This window comes from Garra rufa, chromosome 20 (assembly GCF_049309525.1).
Source record: "Garra rufa chromosome 20, GarRuf1.0, whole genome shotgun sequence".
Classification (NCBI taxonomy): domain Eukaryota; kingdom Metazoa; phylum Chordata; class Actinopteri; order Cypriniformes; family Cyprinidae; genus Garra; species Garra rufa.
In genome coordinates, this window is record NC_133380.1 from 39678048 (window position 1) to 39701414 (window position 23367).

At 34.4% G+C, this 23367-nt stretch overlaps 2 protein-coding genes across 3 annotated transcripts in view; both read right to left on the reverse strand.

Moving 5' to 3' along the window:
• The window catches only part of mapk14b (mitogen-activated protein kinase 14b), a 59366-nt gene that overhangs the window by 27772 nt on the left and 8227 nt on the right, over positions 1–23367 (reverse strand). For both annotated transcript variants that reach the window (XM_073825430.1, XM_073825431.1), the window contains exons 2-3: positions 13608–13737; positions 6814–6872 (exon numbers count right to left, since the gene is read on the reverse strand). In XM_073825430.1, the coding sequence (XP_073681531.1) occupies positions 6814–6872; positions 13608–13737 (189 nt within the window). The remainder of the gene's footprint in view (positions 1–6813; positions 6873–13607; positions 13738–23367) is intronic.
• acap3b (ArfGAP with coiled-coil, ankyrin repeat and PH domains 3b) overlaps positions 1–23367 on the reverse strand; it is a 235515-nt gene that overhangs the window by 3379 nt on the left and 208769 nt on the right. The window lies entirely within an intron of this gene.

The following is a 23367-nucleotide window of genomic DNA, read 5'->3' on the forward strand; positions in this document are numbered from 1 at the left end:
ATTTGAGTGGATCACTAGTCTTGATTGACATCCAGCACAACCAATCAGCTTGCTCTCACACAGATGGAAACAGTGGAATGCGTCTGGTGCGGAGCCAGCTGGGCTCTGCTGAGCGGCGAGAGGAATCCAAGCGACACTGGTTTGACCCGGCCACGAACGCTATCATTAACCTCAACAATCAAGAGCGCTTTGCTGCTCGAGGCAAACATGACCGTATGGTAGTGGAAATGCCTTCCATTAAAGGCGAGCTCTTCGTCAGAGAGGTTTGCATAGCGGATACTTAAGTATATGGATACACGCGGTTCAGAAATATCTCTTGCCAAACGCGCTCCTCCCTCTTGCCCCGAGCTCTCCCACTCATTCTCCATGAGATTTTGGGGCTGGGGTATTTATAGAGTATTATAGTATTCTTAGCTCTTGTTTCCATGCATCTTGCAGTTCTTGTGCAATGCAGATATAAAGCACAGTAAGGCCCTTCCTCCAGTGGAAGTGTGTAGACGACGTGCCAGCTCCTGTTTCCAGTCTCTCCGTGGCCAAACACAACTCACACTGGAGCTCTTGTTCCAGGGAAAGTCTGTGCGTCTTTTCCTCTCTCCCTGCAGTCGTGACCTCAAACGGCTCTCGCCTGACTACACTGAGACTTGGCTGAACATTTGGACAACACATGAGAGCAGTCCTTAAACAACCCCTGAAATTAAAATGGGACTTTTATGTGTGCTAGCTATGATGGATCTATATGTAAGCAGATTTTGTCAATGGCCCAGATTTTACATGGGACATGTCAAAAAAAGCGTGCGTCACACCCAGGATTGTCTTATTCCATGTTTCACACTGTTCATACCTGACTGTGGTTAGTAATCAAGAGTAGTCAGGTTTCAAAACTTCACTTTGCATTTGCAAACCATTGCCAAATGTACTCTACAAAGCAGTTATATGCCCCGAAAATCTGAGAGAAAAATTGTCATTTGTCATATTTATATCATATGATATAGTTGAGCAATATCGCATGAGCAATGAGTGCAATACCACACAAGAGCTGTTTTTGTCCAAATAGCACCAGTGCAAATGTGGTATTGATTTTATACAACAGTTCAATAAATAACAACTTTTACACTGCAAAAAATGCTTTTCTAGCTTCGATTTTTTTTGTCTTGTTTCCAGCAAAAATATCTAAAAATTAAATCAAGAAGGATTTTCTAGACAAGTAAAAAAACAAGAAAAAACAAGTCAAAATGAAGTGAGTTTTTGCTTAGAACAAGCAAAATAATCTGCCAATGGGGTAAGCAAAAAAAATCTTATTTCAAACAGAAAACAAGATCATTATTCTTACCCCATTGTCAGCAAGCAAAAATGCACTTAATTTTGACTTCTGAAAACAAGACAATAATTTTTACTCGTCTAGAAAATCCTTCTTGATTTAAGCATTTTTAGATATATTTTGGCTGGAAACAAGACAAAAAAAAATCTAAGCTAGAAAAGCATTTTTTTTTAGTGTAGACACAGTATCGTCTGTTTTTGCTGATGCAAACATGACCTACTAAAGCCAAAGCAGAACTGTTGTGCATTAAGCAGCACACAATTTCTGAATGAATTCCCGTTTTAAACGAATCAAGTGAACCAATGATTCAATGGTCCAATCATAAAAAGATTCATTTCCTGCATTCCTGAATAAATCAGCTGTTTGAACGAATTGAATCAAATGAATGACTTAATGACTAACTCATAAAGACAATTACCTACTAATATTTACACATACATAAAAATCTTTTTAAAAAATTACTATTAAAGGGATAGTTCGCCCAAAAATTTAAAATTAGAAGAAGAAAAAAACCTTTTGATGCAACTTTTTGTAATGTCTATTTTATGTAACACAATAATGGCTTTAAATGATCTTTTGTGGGTCATTTCTCAGACAAATTTGCACACACAAAAGCGTGTGTTACACCCAGGATTGTCTTATTTCATGTTTCACACCGTTCATACCTGACTGTGTGGTTAGTAATCAAGAGTAGCCAGGTTTCAAAATTTCACTTTGCATTTGTAAACCATTGCCAAATGTACTCTACAAAGGTGATGCAGCCTATAGAAAGCAGTTATATTTATATCATATGATATAGTTGAGCAATATCACATGAGCAATGAGTGCAATACCACACAAGAGCTGTTCTTTTTCCAAATAACAAGAGTGCAAATGTGGTATTGATTTTATACAACAGTTCAATAAATAAGAACTTTTAGACACAGTGTTGTCTGTTTTTGCCAAGTTATTTCCGACATTCCTGAATAAATCAGCTGTTTGAACAAATCGAATCGAATGAATGAGTTAATGACTAACTCATAAAGACATTTACCGCCACCTACTCATATTTACATATACATAAACATTAGATAAAAAAACTAATTAACTAATAGTTCACCCTCAAATTAAAAATGAGAAGAAAATCTTTAAAAAGAAGAAAAAAAACTTTTTATAATGTCTATTTTATGCTTTTCTTAAATGATCTTTTGTGGTAATTTCTCAGCCAGATTTGATGAGCAAATAATATGCAAATAATTACATTAATTAATTGACTTATTGTTTAATTAGTTAGATTAAAGGTTTTAACTGATTGACCGCCCTAGTATTTACCCAGATTACAACTGGCATAATTTAATTTGGCTTTTAAGATGCATCATGTCTTTACACATTCTGAGCAGACAGAGTAAAGACGATGCAAATATTACCTGTTAAAGCCAAAGCAGAACTGCTGTGCATTGAGAAGCACACAATTTCTGAATGAATCTGCATTTTAAACAAATGGGATGAACTAATGATTCAATGGTCCATTGATAAAAACAGTAATTTCCTTCATTCCCGAATGAATCAGCTGTTTGAACGAATCGAATTGAATAAATGACTTAATGACTAACTCATAAAGACATTTACCGCCACCTACTCATATTTACATAAAAATCCATATTAATATTGAATGGGAAAGTTTACCCAAAAATTAAAAATAAAAAAAAATAAAAAGACTTCTAATGCAACTGTGTAATGTCTATTTCATGCTTTTCTCATGTAACACAATAATTGCTTTAAATAATCTTTTGTGAATAATTTCTAATAAGCAATTAATTACATCAGTTAATTGAAACATTGTTTAATTAATTAGATTAAAGGTTATCATTGACTAACAGCCTTAGTATTTACCCAGATTACTACTGGCATAATTTAATCTGGTTTTTAAGGTGCATTAGGTCTTCATACATTCTGAGCAGACAGCATAAAGACAGCTCTTTTGTTAAAGATCTTACTGAACCTTATTATCAGGTTTATAACAGTGTTCTTTTTGACAGCAAATTTTGATTTAGTCTTAGTCATAGTCTTCTGACTAAAATGCTATTTGGTTTTAGTCATATTTTAGTCATCTGAATTGATTTTAGTTTTAGTCTAGTTTTAGTCGACTAAATATTAAAAGATTTTAGTCAAGTCGGCTAAAATCTAATAGGTTTAGTTACAGTGTAATGCCATTGCAATATAATTAGGGGCCAAGCACCGAAGGTGCGTAGGCACCTATTGTTTTCGTTCTGTTTCTTATTATTATTATTCTTCCGCCGCAAGTCTATGGCAGCCCATAGAACCGCTTGCGGGAAAGTTATATAATTTGGCACACTGATAGAGGGGAGTCTCAACATTAACTATAGTAAGTTTGGAGTCTCTATCTCAAACTCTCTAGCGCCACCACTTGTCCAAACTTTCACTTTCTTTTTGCTAATAACTTTTGAACCGTAAGCCATAAAATCAAAATTCCAATTTTCTCTGAATCCTTGGGTCATGCCGAGTCGAATGAACACCAAATTTCAAAAATCGTAAGGATTGGTTTTTTTTCTATAATTAATTGTTTGTAAAATCTACTTTTTCGAACTCGTCCTAGACGGTTTGTCTGATTTTCACCAAAAATGGCTCAGATCATCTTCAGACCATGCAGGCAAAAAGTTATGGAATTCAAGTTGATTGGACAAACCGTTCTCGAATAACGCGCTAATTGATTGTACGAAAAGCGTCCAAAAATGGAAGTGAGGCCATATCTCCGTAACACTTTGGAATATTGAGACCAAACTTGGTGTGTGTTATGACAGGCATGACCTGAGGCTACATTCGGTGTTTCATCACAGTGCCACCTAGTGGTCAGGAGATATGCAAATTGGCTATTTTTGCTTATAACTTCTTAGTGATTTGGCCAAAAATCTCGAAACTCGTCCCGTTAGATTTGGAGGAGCATGCCGAGTCGAACCATATCCAATTTTCCCATGTCAGCCATTTTGGGTGTCGGCCATTTTGAATTTAGCTTTAAAATGCTGTATCTTGAGAACGGATTACCGTATCATTTCGACAATAATTACAGAAATGTTCGGCACCAAGCCCTGAATGTACATAAAAATTTTGGGGCCAAGAACATTGATACCAATCATGCCAAAATTGGCCTAACTTCCTACTCGCCAATTTTTAATGAATGTAGAAAACCTACTTTTTCGAACTCCTCCTAGACCGTTAGTCAGATTTTCACCAAATTTGACTCGGATCATCTTCAGACCATGCTGACAAATAGTTATGGATTTTGTGTCGATATTCGAAACCGTTTTTATTTCACGCATCAACGAATTTGCTGGAAAGATGCCAGTGCACATCGGAAGCTGTATCTCTGCAAAGCTTTGAGATATTTGCACCAAATTTGGTATGAGGCATTACCACCTCACACTGATTACATCACATTAATTTGGTAACAGCGCCACCTATTGGTCAAGAGTAATGAAGCATTCATTAACTATTAGTTTTAAAATGAACAAAAATGCTAATAACTGTAGATAGCATTAGTCTATTGTAACGAAACTGGTCTCAAAATATTCCTTGGGTCATGCCAACAACATAGATACCAATTATGCCACAGTTGGCCAAACTCCCTGTCCGCCATTTTGATTTATGTTGAAAACCTACTGTTTCGAACTAGTCCTAGACCGTTTGTCTGATTTTCACCAAAATCGAGTCAGATCATCTTCAGACTGTGCTGACAAAAAGTTATGAATTTCATGATGATAGATGAAACCGTTTTCGTACAGCACCTCTATAAATTTAAGGCTTGATGTGAAAATGACTCTAAGGCTATATCTTTGGAAAATTTTGACATAATGACACCAAACTTTGTGTGCACGTTTGTCACCTCACAATAAACACACCACATGGATTTGAGAACAGCGCCACCTGTTGGTCAAACGTAATAAGCATTAAATCAAATCAGTATGCGTTCTACACCATTTTTCTGTAATTTTCACTAAAATCCTCTTAAAATTGCTTCCTTTTTGTTATTGTTGCAGTTGGTCGGTTGTTCCTGCCATCGTTAGCTCCTCATTTTCCGCTTTGAGTGCTTGGCCCCGTAATTGCTGCTTGCAGCTATATTTGCAGTTATTATTATAATTCCAATCACATATTCCATAGAAAAAAGAAAATGTAACTAAATATGTCACACTGAAGTATAAATAAAACTTTGAACACGTTTTGATATAATTGCATTTTTTTTTTTTTTTTTTTTAGAAGTCAAGCCATCATAAAATGTTGTGAGACACTGAGATTTTAAGACAGAAATGCATTAATGATACATTACAATATTCACAACAAAAATGACTATAATTATACTAAATTAAACTCATGTGTGACCCTGGACCAGAAACAACCGAGATACAACTATTTGAAAATCTGGAATCTAAGGGTGCCAAAAAATCTAAATATTGAGAAAATCGCGTTTAAAGTTGTCCAAATGATGTTCTTAGCAATGCATATCACTAATCAAAAAGTTTTGATATATTTACAGTAGAAAATTTACAAAATATCTTCATGGAACATGATCTTTATTTAATATCCTAATGATTTTTGGCATAAAAGAAAAATGTTAAGATTTTAAGAAAAATTACATACTACAATTATACTAAATTATCAAGCTTGAGCTCGAAAAATATCAACATGAAGAGTGAAGACAAATTTAAAGAAAAACATTTTCCTTTCTAAACACTGCAATATTTACAATAACTACACATTATTTACTAATGATAATTAATCATGATATTCCACTCCCAGGATTGTACATATGTGTGCATTAAGCTTTCAATGCAACAATGTACAAAAGAGTTCATTGTCATTTTTAGCATGACAATTAATCAGCCAAATTTCATAACTGCAACAGCTCATATAAAAACTGCTCTTATTCTCTTCTGCATGTGCTAACTGTTGTAAGAGGCAGCTATTTTTATAAGGCAGTAACAGTTTTCAGGTTATTGCCTATGTGCCTATGAGGAAATTATGCTGAGCGGATGAATCCGTGTTGCCACGGTAACTACAGATATTCCCAAGACCCCTCCAGGAGCAGATCTCGACAGGAAGTAAGCGCCGCTGCTTCTTGATTATCGCTCTGACGACTGGATGCAAGGCACTCGATTGTAACCGGATTGAACAGGTTCTTCCACACAGAGTGGGCACCATCAGGACTACATCTAATTAAGATTTTATTAAGCAATGCATATTTGAGCACATGAAATAATTAGATGGAGCCACACGCAACTGAGGTGTGGCAGAAACGCCTGAGTAATTACTTATCAGCTGTTGCCTCAGTATTACTCAGAAACCACAGACCTGCAGCCTGTAATGCCATACAGATGTAACCTTTTACAACAACAACCACATTTCCTAGAAGAATGATCTGGGTGGAGGGATAAACTGACAATCTCCAGCGTCAATGAAGAATTTAAGTCAGGCCAGTTTCTAGAAATGAAGAGAATACTCACACGTCATTGAATCCTGCTAGACAGGTAGCGGGCGTGAAAACATCTAGTAGACCAATTACCTGCAACGAAGACGAGAGTCATAGATAATTAGTCTGAATCATGACAACATCAAAAGGGTCAAATCATTTAAAGAGGTCAGGAATTAAGAAGTCAATTTTTCCTTGATCTTTTGAGTGCTATCAAAACACCCTGTGAGTTTCACAGCTCAAAACTTGTTAGTCCAAAAGCAGCTTTTATTGAAACCCAGGCTCGTTTCTGATTATGTCACATTATGACGAAAGCCTGCCTCTCATAAACAAGTCGTTTTCTGAGCTTGGTTTCAATAAAAGATGCTTTTGGACTAACGAGGATGTTTTGAGCTCTGAAACTCACAGGGTGTTTTTATAGTAGTCTACACTGTACAACGAAGTTCACGTGTGACCCAGGACCACAAAACCAATCATATGGGTGTGAGAAAACTGAATAAGTAAGCTTTCCACTGACGTATGGTTTGTTAGGATAGGACAATATTTGGCCGAGATACAACTATTTGAAAATCTGGAATCTGAGGGTGCAAAAAAATCTAAATATTGATCAAATCACCTTTAAGGTTGTCCAAATGAAGTTCTTATCGATGCATATTACTAATCAGAAATTAAGTTTTGATATATCCATAGTAGGAAATTTACCAAACATCTTCATGAAACATGATTTTTACTTTACTTGGCATAAAAGAAAAAATCGATTTTGACCCATACAATGTATTGTTGGATATTTCTACAAATATACCCGTGCTACTTAAGACTGGTTTTGTAGTCCAGGGTCACATATTTGCATTGCATTTACACTGTTATGATGAAAGCATTCCTTTTTTTTTGTTGGAACTGTGTTTTTATTAAACCTTTTATAAGCATAACAATATACTACTTTGCATGCATTTACTTTAAACAGTAACATTAAAAACTATTAACAACTTAAAATACATACAAAAACAGTAACTAAAAAAAGAAAAGAAAAAAGGCCCCCTGATAACATTTCAAAGACTAAGCAAATATGTTTCGATTATGAAAGCATTCCTAAAAGTACAGAAGCGCTCAACGGCTACAATCCTCATTGCTGCAACCTTTCATGCAATGGGGGTAGATCTAAATATATTGCTATAATCAACACTTTTCAAGATTAGTTAATCAACAGCTGCTAAAAATACTAAAATTGTAAGTAAAAGTTTTTGAGAGAGCTCCATATGTACAGCTCATTTAATATGCAAAGATGTCAGCGGGCGTTCCATTGAAGTCTGACAGTAGACACACCCCTTCCAACACAGAGTTTAAAGGAGAACTTCCAGAACAAAAATCACCCCCTTGTCATCCAAGATGTTCATGTCTTTCATTCTTCAGCCGTAAAAAATAGTTTAAGAAAAAAATCTGGATTTCTCTCCATGTAGTGGACTTCTATGGTGCCCCTGAGTTTGAACTTCCAAAATGCAGTTTTTACTGCAGCTTTAAAGGGCTCAAAATGATCCCAGATGAGGAAGAAGGGTCTTATCTAGCATAATAATTGGTTATTTTCTAAAAACAATTACAATTTATATACTTTTTAAACTCAAATGTTCATCGTGTACACAGAGTATGCATGCACATCGCAAAACAAGATCAGTATTTGAAGTTAAAAAGTATACAAATTGTGATGTTTTTTAGAAAATAACCAATCGTTTCACTAGATAAGCCCCTTCTTTCTCAGCTGGGATCATTTAGAGCCCTTTGAAGCTGCATTGAAGCGGCATTTGGAAATTCAAACTCAGGGCACCATAGAAGTCCACTATATGGAGAGAAATCCTCAAATGTTTTCCTCAAGAAACAAAAGAAGAAAGAAAGACATGAACATCTTGGATGATAAGAGGGTGAGTTAATTATCCATAAATGTTTGTTCTGAAAGTGAACTTCTCTTAAATCAGATGCTAAAATCAGCGTAGAAAATGTCCTTTTATTTCTAAATTACGACACTTTTTGTTTTAAAAATCATGCTAACATTATAAGTGCACCACAGAAAGCATGAAATATACTTTCCATGAGTATACTTTTTAATTTACTTAAAAACACCTCATCGTATGATCTCATTGTTAGTGAAAACACTGGTGTGCAGTTCTGTACTGTAAACACACTGTACAAGGAAATAAGCTGTGCTTCATGATCTGTCAGAACTGCAGTTGTTTTTATGATGTTGGTGAGCATGCGGCCCGCTGCGGTTCCCCTCAGAGGAAACAGCTCACAGAGTGAGATCTGCTGCTTCCACTTCTGAGCATCCTCTGTGAAACTCTCCTTTATATTTTGTGTGGGCATCACCTTTATCTCTCTCTCTGCGAGAGGAGGAGTGGGTGCATTTCACACTGGTTAAACTGTGCACTTCTGCCCACAGTAACATTCGTAAACTTTGGCCAACCTTAACTGACAGACAGCGTTTCAGGCTGAGCGACAACCGTTAATATTACACTTTAGCTCAAAAGTATGCTGCTTAAGAAGCATTTCTAATTATTAGCAATGTTAAAAACAGCTTTAATTAATATTTAAATGCTAAACATTTTGTGGAAACCTTGAAAATCTTTTGTAATATTATAAATGTTTTTGCACAGTATTAGAACTTGAAATGTGACCCTGGACCAAAACCAGTCGTAAGATTTATACATCATACACTAAATAAATAAGCTTTCCATATGGTTTGTTAGGATAGGATACTATTTGGCCGAGATACTTGATATTTGACATTTTTGAATTTGAATTTTTGAATTTTTTGAATTTGAATTTTGAAAATCTGCAATCTGAGGGTGCAAAAAAAACTAAATACTGAGAAAATCACCGTTAAAGTTGTCCAAATGAAGTTAGCAATGCATATTACTAATCAAAAATAAATTTTTGATATATTTACGGTTGGAAATTTACTAAATATCTTCATGGAACATGATCTTTGCTTAATTTCCTAATGATTTTTGGCAAAAAAAAGGAAAATTCGAACATTTTGATACAATGTATTTTTGGCTATTGCTGCAAATATACCTGTGCAAAATATATATATATATATAGTTATTTAAGTTAATATATACATACAGTTGAGGTCAAAATTTTACAGAAGGATAAAATGCTCACTGATGCTCCAGAAGGAAACTCAATGCATTAGAAAACTTTTGAACAGAATGGAGATATGTACATTTTTCTTATTTTGACAGAAAATGCTTACATATTTCTAGAAGATAAAATAAGTGACATTTACCCTGATCTTCAAATTCAAAAAGTTTTCACCCCCGGCTCTTAATGCATGCTTTTTTTTCCTTCTGGAGCATCAGTGAGCGTTTGAACCTTCTGTAATAGTTGCATATGAGTCCCTCAGTTGTCCTCAGCGTGAAAAGATGGATCTCAAAATCATTCAGTCATTGTTGGAAAGGGTTCAAATACACAAAAACGCTGGAAAACAAAGCCTTTGTGGGACCTGAAGGATTTTTCTGAAGAACAGCAGACAGTTTAACTGTTCAGGACAAACAAGGGACTCATGAACAACTATCACTAAACAAAAAACACAGCTGTGGATCATTCAGGTAACAACACAGTATTAAGAATCAAGTGTATGTAAACTTTTGAAATTATTTTCTCTTGTAAACTATATGTAAACGTCTTTCATGTGAAATATCTTATTCAGGTCAGTACTAAATAAACAATACCATTACAATTTTTGAAAGGGGGATGTAAACTTTTGACCTCAACTGTATGCATTGGTATAAGAACCAAAACACTTCTTGCAGTTATGCAGAATGTGCAGCTTAGATGTGCGGCATGAAACTGGCCCAACCTGCTGTCACAAATTCTTCATCATTACACAAAGTCGTATATCTGACGTCCCTTTGCTGCAACATTTCATCAGAGTGTTGTTCCGCTCATATTACACTGCTGAGCACTGCTAGTGTTTACTACAGGCTTGGATTGATGCTGTGTGTCGGTTGCCAGTTCGCAATATTAAACAGGGTGATTGATGTCTAAAGAGCCGATCTGTTCAGGGATTTGAGTGTTATTGAACATCAACATCTGCAAGACAGACAGACAACAACAGGGGACACGAATGCGCATGCATGAGGGAAAACAGAGGAGGGAGAGAGAAACGGAGAGCGAGTAGGTGGCTGTGATCCAGCGTAGAGTTTCACCCACGCTCAAACAGAGGCTGCACAGATTCGTGGACTCTGGCCAGAAGGCAAAAAAAATGAAGGGCGTTTTTCTATGCAAAAGCACACTGAGTGTCTTGACAACAGTAGGCAAATAAGATCATCGGCACATACCGTTTGCCTGCTGAAAAACAACAGGCAGCTCTTGTGACCTTACAAAACCTTGCGTCGAGTTTATTCATAGTGAGGTATTTCGAACAAAGAATTCGACATCCAGCTATTTAAAAAAGGCAATAGTCATTAAAATAAACAAAACGTGGAGCACATGTACATTATGCATTTATGATTCGCAGTGCAGTGCATTCTACATTAATAGTGCATAAACTCTCCCCGCTCCCTCATTAGCTCACAGACAGCGATCGATAGAGTTTCATAACGCACAGATGAATCCCCCACCGGGATCTGTGCTGGCAGAGGATGTGAGGATGCTCTAATAGTCATGAAAGCGGAAGTGCTGGAAGTCACAGATTATGAGGAACAGGTTCAGCGAGAACTTTAGAAATACAGTACAAGCCGTACTGTATATGTAGGTGAAAACAAGATGAAAACATCTCTTACGTTCTCGTGTTTCATGTGTTTGAGGAGCCTATGTGCGCTTGGCGTGGATAATGGACTGCCCTAGTTTACTCAGAAAAGTTGTCCAAATAAGGTTCTTAGCAATGCATATTACTACTCAAAAAATAAGTTTAATGCATTTTTTTTTTCTGGAGCATCAGTGAGTGTTTGAACCTCCCGTAATAGTTGTATATGAGTCCCATGGTTGTCCTCAGTGTGAATTTTTTAATTCTTTTTATTTGAATTTTTGAATTTGATATTTGAAAATCTGGAATCTGAGGGTGCAAAAAAATCTAAATACTGAGAAAATCGCCTTTAAAGCTGTTTAAATGAAGTTCTTAGCAATGCATTTTACTACTCAAAAAATACGTTGATGTATTTACTGGTTTTGTGGTCCTGGGTCACATACATACAGTTGAGGTCAAAAGTTCACAGAAGGTTCAAACACCAAAGAAAAACCATGCATTAAGAACCAGGGGTGAAAACTTTTGAACAGAATGGATTTGTTTACATTTTTCTTATTTTGCCTAAATGTCTTTTTTTTTTTTTTTCGTTTAGTACAGACTATACTTACATGTTTTCCAGAAGATAAAATAAGTTAAATTTACCCTGATCTTCAAATTAAAAAATTTTCAATTTACCCCCGGCTCTTAACGCAATTTTTTTTTCTGGAGCATCAGTGAGTGTTTGAACCTCCTGTAATAGTTGTATATGAGTCCCATAGTTGTCCTCAGTGTGAATTTTTTAATTCTTTTTATTTGAATTTTTGAATTTGATATTTGAAAATCTGGAATCTGAGGGTGCAAAAAAATCTAAATACTGAGAAAATCGCCTTTAAAGCTGTTTAAATGAAGTTCTTAGCAATGCATTTTACTACTCAAAAAATACGTTGATGTATTTACTGGTTTTGTGGTCCTGGGTCACATACATACAGTTGAGGTCAAAAGTTCACAGAAGGTTCAAACACCAAAGAAAAACCATGCATTAAGAACCAGGGGTGAAAACTTTTGAACAGAATGGATTCGTTTACATTTTTCTTATTTTGCCTAAATGTCATATTTTTTTTTTTCGTTTAGTACAGACAATACTTACATGTTTTCCAGAAGATAAAATAAGTTAAATTTACCCTGATCTTCAAATTAAAAAATTTTCAATTTACCCCCGGCTCTTAACGCATTTTTTTTTCCTGGAGCATCAGTGAGTGTTTAAACCTTCTGTAATAGTTGCATATGAGTCCCTCAGTTGTCCTCAGTGTGAATTTTGATTTTTTTTTATTTGATTTTGATATTTGAGACATTTGAAAATCTGCAATCTCAGGGTGCAAAAAAAATCTAAATATTGAGAAAATCGCCATTAAAGTTGTGCAAAAGAAGTTCCTAGCAATGCATATTACTAATCAAAAATTAAGTTGATATATTCACGGAAGGAAATTTACAAAATATCTTCATGGAACATGATCTTTACTTAATATCCTAATGATTTGTAGCATAAAAGAAAAAATCGATAATTTTGTCCCATAAAATGTATTTTTGGCTATTGCTACAAATATACCTGTGCTACTAAGACTGGTTTTGTTATCCTGGGTCACACATATATATTTATTTGACGCATTAAGAGCGGGGGGTGAAAACATTTGAACAGAATGGAGATGTGTAAATATTTCTCACTTTGCCTAACGATCATATTTATTTTCATTTAGTACAGACACTTACATGTTTTCCAGAAGATTAAGTTACATTTACCCTGATCTTCAAATTCCAAAAGTTTTCACCCCCGGCTCTTAATGCATGGTTTTTCCTTCTGGAGCATCAGTGAGTGTTTGAACCTTCTGTAATAGTTGCGTATGAGTCCCTCAGTTGTCCTCAGTGTGAAAAGATGGATCTCAAAATCATACAGTCATTGTTGGAAAGAGATCAAATACACAAAAATGCTGGAAAACCAAAGAGTTTGTGAGACCTAAAGGATTTTTCTGAAGATCAGCAGGCAATTTAACTGTTCAGGACAAACTGACTCATGAACAACTATCACTAAAATAAGAGCTGAAAACATCTCTTACGTTCTCGTGTTTCATGTGTTTGAGGAGCCGCAGTTCTCTATATGTGCGCTTGGCGTGGATGATGGACTGGAACGGCCGGGACAGCTTCTTGACTGCGATTCTCAGGCCCGTCTTTGAGTCTAACGCCGAGCTGTGGAAAAAACAACAGCGCATTACAAATTCGATCAAGATTGCTGGAGACGACAGCGTTTACGCCAAGATTTCCTTGATTACACAAGCATTTCAAGGAAAAAATTATACCGTAGGAAAGTTCTGTTCGTAGAAGCACAAGAACATTCCTAAAAGGCTCTGTTTGAAATTGTAAGATCATCTGAAATGGAATAAACGGTTTCAAAAGCATAATAGAAGTGGAATGTTTTTATACAGCAAGAGTTAAAACAAGAATTCTCATATGCTTTTTATTTAGTTCAATTAAGACACTTAAGTAATAAGTATTTTATAAACATGCCTTAGAAAAAACATTACTGTTGTGCATCTTGAGACAAAACAAAGGCACTGATATATTTTAAGTTCAGTCTATGCAAGTTTTTCAGTTGAAACAGCTCAGACTTACATTTTAGTCTAGGACTAGATTTAAGCCTGGTCTATGAAACGGGGGGCAAAAGTAATAGAAAAATACACCTAATATACAAAGATTTTTGTATATTTAAAATATAAGAACAAAACGTGGAAAATATCCAGTGAATTTCAGTAACATTTCAGAAACCGGAAATGCTTCACCCCTTTGCAACCCTAGATACAAATAAATAAAACATTGCTTTAAGTATTTCATGTAGGTATAAGGTAGTATTCAGATACAGAATAGGAGTAATGAAATGTAAAACATTGCATAGTCTCCTCCACTGTATAAATGAAATATAATCCTTATTAACATTAAAAAAGTTGTTCAGTCAAGAGCTGTGTTTTTCTTTGTCTTTTGTTGATTGATTAAAGCGAGACACTGCTGTGTTTAATGTTAGGTTTTAATATGCAAATGAGGCATTGTTTAGTGAAAAATGCGCATATTTGCATACATTTCTAGTAGAAAAATCTAAAAACTGGATGAAGTCGGTTTTAAAATTCCTGTTTATTTTGACATATTAGAGTCAAATGTTTTTACAGAGGAAATTTTGGATTTTTTTTTAATTTTGCATTTTGTCACTCCATGATTTAAAAAAAAACAGGCAGAAAACGATAGATTTTTTTTAACAGTTTTTGGGAATAAAATGTTGTATAAAATCAAGCAAATCATGTATGAACAAATCCCTCTGTAAAAAACCTTCAGGATATAGACAGGAATAAAAATGTAAAGTTTGGTGTGTGTAAGTGTTACTGAAGTGGAGATTTATGGCTCAGTGTAAGAGGAAAAAACTCATTTTGAGAAAACGGCCTTTAAAAATATGTATTGTAATTGAAATCTATTGACACAAATAGATAAAGTGCTATAAAAGAAACACTTAACAGTGTCTTTTGGATGTGTTCTTTCCACTAGTCTGAAAAAACACTTTATGATAAACCAAAAAGCCCAAAATCTCAAACCCTTAACATTGACACAGAAAGCAGAAGGTTGGGCTGCTGTCACTTTAAGACCTAATGCATGGATCCTGATACACTTGTATTTTCTTGTTCAACTCTTTACATCAACCTAAAGACCTGAATGCAAAAGCACAAATTCAGTGTTTGCATGCTATCTAAGAGGTGCCAGACAATATATCTTATTTCTACAAACCAGAATATTGTCTTAATCTGGTTATGATTAATGCATTTACATGTTTACATAATCAGAATATGACCATATTCTGATTGAAATATAAATATTACTGTACAAAAAAACACTCTTGAACACGTCATGTCTTAAAGAGAATTACTAATAAGTACAATTTCCACAAAAGGCACCCATAATACAATGTCCTGCTTGATTCACAACGTCAACCCAAACGGCATCCAGCAGCAATTTCATTTTCCAAACGAGCTTTGGGACAATGGAAACGCAGTAACCATGGCAGCCCAGCCTGGTGTGGTCAGGAGAGCGAACAGGCTTTCCAGGAAATGTAAGTAGGCCAGACTCACAGATGGAAGAAGACAAAGTTTCTTGCACTATTAGCATTCTCCAAAGAACACACCTCGCCAAAGCGTCTGCCGGCCCAGACAAATAATAACACGCTGTCACAGACCAAACCACGAGAAACCAGAATGGAAAGAACATCAATTTACAGTACAACATTCACAACATACATTCTGTACTCTGAAATTAATCAGCTAGATTACAGTCATGCATGAATGCATAGATATACACACATGCATATACACTGCCATTAAAAGTTTGAAATCATGTTTCCAAAGATGTTTCTATGGCTCATCAAGGCTGCATTTATTTAATCAAAAATACAGAAAAATAATGTAATATTGTGAAATATTATTTCAATTTAAAATAACTGTTTTCTATGTTAATATATTTTAAAATGTCATTTATTCATATGATACAAAGCTAAATTTTCAGCATCAATACATTTATTATCAATATTGTAAACAGTTGTGCTGCTTATTATTTACTTTGTAACCTGTGATAGTTTTTCTAAATTATTTGATCAATAAAAGGTTAAAAAGAACAGCATTTATTTAAAATAGAAAGGTTTTCTAACAATATACACTACTGTTCAAAAGTTTGTGGTCTGTACATTTTAATTCTTTCTTTTTTTAAATAAAGAAATTAATACTTTTATTCACCAAGGATGTGTTAAATTTATACAAATTGATAGCACAGATTTACATTGTTAGAAAAAAATTATATTTTGAATAAATGGTGATTTTTAACTTAGAGATCGACCGATATATCGGTTTACCGATATTTTTTCCGATATTTAAGAATTTTACCATAATCGGATATTGTTTTTGTTTGTTCCAGAGAATATTATTCAGTGAATTAACATTATCCAGTGAATTATTCTTCACTCTTTATATTAAACAGCTTATAAACCTACTAAAACTGTAGTTTAAAATGAAGTTGATATGACTCCTGTTCTTTATGTATTTTCTCCATTTGAAAACATTAGACATTGTACATTTATTTTGCTTGTTAGTGTGGGAGCTGATGCTTTTTATAAATAAAATGCTTTTGTGGTTGTGTTAAAATGAAGATTAAATTTTTAACATGAAAGACTGCTCATTTTAAAATATTGGTTATATTTTTAAATATTGGTTCTGCATATCGGTTATCGGGCACATAAATATGCAAATAATCGGTATCAGTTCTTAAAAATCTATATCAATCGATCAATGCTTGTTATTCATCAAAGAATCCTGATAATTCTAACAATAAATCAGCATATTAGAATGATTGTGACACTTAAGACTGGAGTAACAGCTGATGAAACTTCAGCTTTGCATTACAGGAATAAATTATTCTATCTTTTTTCGAAAGAAATTAATACTTTTATTCACCAAGGATGTGTTAAATTAATAAAAATTGATAGTATAGATTTACATTGTTGGACAAGAGTTATATTTTGAATAAATGCTGATATTTTTAACTTGCTATTACAGATTTACCTATATATCGGTTTACCGATATTTAAGTATTTTACCATAATCGGATATCGGTTTTGTAATATCGGATTTGCTTGTTATATTTCAATATCAGTGAATTAACATTATCCAGTGAATTATTCTTTACTGTTTATATTAAACCTACTAAAACTGTAGTTTAAAATGAAGTTGATATGACTCCCGTTCTTTATGTATTTTCTCCATTTGAAAACATTAGACTTTCAACATTTATTTTGCTTGTTATTGTGGCAGCTGATGCTTTTTATAAATGAAATGTTTTTATTGTTGTAAAATGAAGATTGTAAGTATGGACTTACTTCACTCAGTCATTTATTTACTTTATAACAGTAAATAAATATCGGTTCTACATATCAGTTATCGGGCACATAAACGTGTAAATAATCGGTATCGGTATTGGTTCTAAAAATCATTATCAGTCGATCACTACTTGTTACTCATCAAAAAATCCTGAAAAAAAAAATATCACATTTTCCAAAAAAATTATTTGGCAGCACCAAATTTCCAACATTGATAATTCTAATAATAAATCAGCATATTAGAATGATTTCTGAAGCATCATGTGACACTGAAGACTGGAGTAACAGGTGATGAAAATTCAGCTTTGCATCACAGAAATAAATTATGTTTTGAAGTATATTAAAATAAATACCATTGTTTAATATTGTAATAACATTTTGCAATTTTACTGTTTTTTCTGTATATCTGATCAAACAAAAGCAGCCTTGATGAGCATAAAGGTTAATAACATTCATATTTTTTATTATATTAGAATATTAATACTGATGCATTATATAAAATGTATTTTATATTTTATATATATATATTTTTTAATAATATTTGCTTTTTTATGGCACATGCCTGAACTGATTGTTCCATCACACCCCTGAAAAACAAAAATGTATGGCCTCACAGGAAAACATGCAAATTTCAGTGATGCAAAAGAAGGCTTAAGATAAATCACGAACAGCCTACAGTGTCAACAGACACACAACGCCAGCAGTGAGGTCAAAATCTGTACAGCTTTACTGTAGAGTCTTGAACAAACGTTGCTGTTCTCTTACATAACGATCGCTGCGTGACTCAAACTAGTTTGACGGGGAACTAGGCATACTTGAACTCCCTCCACCACAGACGCTAAAGGGTGTGGTGTTTATGGGAGATATCTACTTACAAGCATTGTGAACAGACGGCTACAGGACAGTTAGAGCGATGTAGGACGGCGGTGTCGTTGTGCTGAAACAGAAGCTGCACGCTAGACAGCAGCAAGCAGGTACGGGACTGGTGCTCCACATGCATGCTGGGTTTAATCCAAAATGAACGATCTAGCAGAGGGAGCCGAGCCAATGACTCAGTGCTGATTGTGAAACATGGGAAACCACCAGAGTGTACAGGAAAAGTCCCATTTTCTTTATCACACCAAGACACGACGATGCAACCCACTGTGGAAGCTGTGATTAGAGGACGATGAGGCCAAAAGCTTTTCCTTTGTATGAACTAAACTCAACACTCATAGCTCAATAGAAGTTTGAATGTTGTTTTGACTTGCTGTATCTGTCCATTTCAAACTTATTTTTTATTGTCAATTATATAAGTGTGCAAATCAATATTTTTTTCACTTTCCCTCATAATATTTAAGGGGAGACATTGCATGCAAAAATGATGTTTTTTCATGCACCTGTCAAGTTTGAGATTTTGGGCTTTTTGGTTTTTTCAGACTAGTGGAAAGAAAACATCCCAAAAACACTGTTAAGTCTATTAGTGTCAATAGATTTCAATTACAGTGCATATTTTTAAAGGCCATTGAGTTTTTTCTCCTACACTAAGCCATAAATCTCCACTTCAGTAGCACTTACACACACCAAACTTTTTTATACATTTTTATTCCCGTCTATATCCTGAAGGTTTTTACAGAGGGATTTGTTCTTATATAATTAGCTTGATTTTATACATTTTATTCTCTTAGAAATAGTTTAAAATGAGATTCCCTCTGAGATTCCCTCTGTAAAAACGTTTGACTCTAATATTCCAAAAAAGTTAAACAAGAATTTTGAAACTGACTCCATCCAGTGTTTAGATTTTTGTACTAGAAATGTATGCAAATTAGTGCATATTTCATTAAATAATGGCTCATTTGCATATTAAAACTTAACATTTTAGAGAACTTTTTAGAAGATTTTTCGCGTTTGAGTAGCTGTTTTACTCAGATATACATCACAAAGAAAAATATGCAGTTTTAGTTTCATTCTGACTTCGTAACTTAGATTAATACACTGGTTTCAAGATGATTCATCAAAAACATTAAAAATACTTTGAATCTAAATGCATCCCCTTTCTGAACCCTTCTTTTAAGTGTGATCAAGAGTAAATCTCATCAATCAATCTTTTATGATTATCTAAACTTTATCAGCCAATGTAAAAAAAAAAAGCCCAAATCTAGTAACAATTCTGGAAAATAAGCAAAGATATAAATTTATTGGCCTATAGTGATGCCTGTTTGCACAAACTGATCTATATCTGATGAACAAAATGTCCAAACTTAATGCACGGCAAGTTTTGTTAAATTCTGCATAAAGGGAGTACTATAACTTAACTTAACTTAAAAAAACATTATAAATCTGCTATTGCATTTTCCATGAAGTTGAAAATTGGTATGCATGATCTGGTACACATGGCAACATGTTCTTTAAATATTAGTCAGGAAAATCAACAAACATGGCCATCAGGAGCCAATCAAATGTCAACATTTTCTCACTATGAATGACAGATGAAGGCTGTAATTATGGATGGGTATCGTTTACATTTTATTAGGGTTGCAAAGGGGTGGAAAATTTCCGTTAATTTATGGAATCTTTCCAAAAATCCCAAGAAGATTCCAAAAAATCCTGGAAAGTTTCCAAAATTTCTGGAATGTTGCCAAAATTTATGTAAATTTTCCACATTTTTGCAACCTTACATTTTATCGATACTGTTATCGATACTATTTGGTGCAAAAGGTATGATGTAAAAAGTTGTTGAAAAATTTCAGGTTATGTTATTACTGCTGAACTTCAGCAACTGTATTAAAGTTCTACTGTTTATTAACATTAAAGGAATAGTTCACCCAAAAACTAAAACTGTGTCATCATTTACTCAACTCTCAAGTTGTTTGAACCTGAATGAGTTTCTGTCTTCTGTTGAACACAAAAATGATTTTAAAAAATGTGGGTAAACAAACAGTCGCTGGTCCCCACTGACTTCCATATTTTATTTTCTACTATCAAAGTCAATGGGGACTAGCAGCTGTTTGGTTACCAACATTCTTTAAAATATCTACTTTTGTGTTCAGCACAAGCAAGTAATGAAGACAAGTTTGGTACAACATGACAGTAAGTAAATAATGACAGAATTTTAAAAGCTAAAAGCCATCATAATCCTTAACATCTTGCACAGTTTTATCAGGGGTAGAAGTTTTCAATAAAAGCACTTCAGACAAATGTAATTTAGGTAATATTTATTTTTGCAAAATCAACCCTTGGCAAGTTTAAAATTAGCCCAATTCTGCGCAAAAACGCAGATTTGACAACCCTGCATTCAACACAAGCTGCAAGAAATCAGATTTAACTGATCATGGCTAGAGACAAGAGTAAAGACGAGAGATGACTGATAAATCATGAGGATTTGCCGCACAGCAGATAATGTGCTCATATCTGATCTTGGAAGGTGTGCTCCCTTTAGACATAGTGCATGTGATCATGAAATTGAAAGTGAAAGTAAATAGCCGCTCATTCAAGAGATTAAAATACTCTGCATAAGATAGCTGCTGAGCTACCTGAGAGCGCATCTGGGGCCGGATTCACTAATATCATATAAATTTCATGAAGTTTGGAAAAATGTTCTTAAAGCGAGACACTGCAGGTGTATAGGGTAAAAAAAAAAAAAAAAAATAGTTATCGCCCTGGGTAAGCACCCAGTTGATTGATTACATTGATAACTGCAAACATATTTTGTATTACAAGTTTTCTAAAATGTTAGTTTTAAACATGCAAATTAGGCATATTTCCAATGGCACTAGGTGGCTTCTCAGGCTCTTCTTGAAACTTCTCAGGCTCCTTCAGGGCATGGTGCTCATGACCCATACCAAGTTTTGTAAAAATACGTCAATGCGTTCGTAAAATATAGCATTTTACTACAAAATTCAAAATGGTCTAAGCCCAAAATGGCTGACATGGGAAAACTGGGTATCATTCAACTCAGCATGATGCACCGAATCTAAAGAGACCAGTTATGTGATTTGGCCAAACCATTCCAAAGTTATAAGCTAAAATAGCCAATCTCCTGACCACTAGGTGGCACTGTGCCAAAACTGTGCAGGTAGCCTCAGGTCATGCTTTTTATAACACACACCAAATTTGGTCTGAATATTCCAAACCGTTGCAGAGATATAGCCTCAAATCCATTTTTGCATGCTTTTCATAGAATTTGTTTGCGCGTTATTCGAGAAATCAACTTGAATTCCACAACTTTTTGCCAGCATGGTCTGAAGATGGTCTGAGCCAATTTTGGAGAAACTCAGACAAACCATCTAGGACGAGTTCGAAAAAGTAGGTTTTTCAAACAATTAAAAATTGAAAAAAAACTAAACCTTTACGATTTTTGAAAGAATTTAAATTTTGTGACTTACAGTTTGAAAGTTAATAGCATAAAGAAAGTGAACCTTTGGACAAGTGGTGGCGCTAGAGAGTTTGAGTTAGAGGCTCCAAATTTGCTATGGCTAATGTTGAGACTGTCCTCTATCAGTGTGCCAAATTATACAATTTTCCCGCAAGCGGTTCTATGGGCTGCCGTAGACTCAAGAGCGGAAGAAGAAGAAGAAGGCCAATGGTTTCGATAGGTGCCTTCGCACCTTCAGTGCTTGGCCCCTAAAAAAGCAGCATCTTATAATTTGCCATTAACATTGAAGTATTGTATATGGAAATAAAACAACAAGCTTATGGGTAGTCTGGTATTGAACCAATTGTGAACCGGTCCAAAAAAAAAAAAAAAAAACAGTACCCATCCCTAGCTGTAATATTGATGTTGTACACTGAATACAAAATGCTCTTAGGTCTGTTGCTTTTCCATCAATGTGAATGCCTGAATATTTCCTGATTGGCTTTTTAAAATCATGCATTTTTCTAAGCTGTGCAACTCTCAGTATCAGTGGAGATTCCAGACTGTTGACTTTGCAGTATAAACACATAATATCTGAAAAGATACATGGCAGGTTTATCACCTAATTGTTTACATGCACTATTGGTGCTTGGACCCAGATAATCACGTCTCGCAACAATATTTGTGCTTATAATCAGGCTCTTGCAAACTATTCTAACAGACCAGGTGCAAATGTAGATTCAAAAGTGAAAGCAAAACACGAGCGCACATAAAACAATGATTTCAATTCAATTCATTTTGAGAAACTACTAGGGACGCACCGAAATGAAAATTCTGGGCCGAAGCGAACAAAATAAAACACTGGGCCTTGTATTTTGCCTATTTTTTCACCATTGCATAAATTTAATAGCTAAAATGTGCTTTTTACAGTTTTGTCTTGCTTTTCAAAAAATAAAAAATCAATTACAAAACAACAATTTAAAAATATTTACTTAACACTGAACATTCAAGTAGACATTATAGCCAACCAACAAAGCACAATTTAACTTAAAATTAATAAGTTTGGAAAATAATATTCTTTGGCCATTTTGAAGACCCCCTTCTTGAATCAGGCATGTGTTTTTAATCTACAAACATTTTCTGTACATTAAAAACACATGCCTGATTCAAGAAATCCTTGCTGAGCAAAGGAGAATGTTATAATAAATGCATTAATGGAGCTGTTGTAATGATTGTTATCATTATTTTTGTCTTAATTTAACAGTAAAATTACAATACTAACATTTATAAATGTTTTCATTTATGAGTGCTATAATTTATTCGGCCTTTTGCTTTTCTGGCCGAACACCGAAATAGCTTTTTTTGCTATTTTCTGCCTAACATCCTTATAGGCTACATATGATATCTCCCAACATCAAACCAATGTTTGACTGGGCTGTGTCCTTTAAAGAATTTCTTAGCTCTGTATCATGCTTTAAGAAAAAAACTGTTTCTGTTCGCACTTTGAATATTGAGAGAGTGCTTTGATTAGGTTGCACTTTTTGTTTGCACTTAATAAGACTAAGAAAAAAGTTTTTTGTTACTT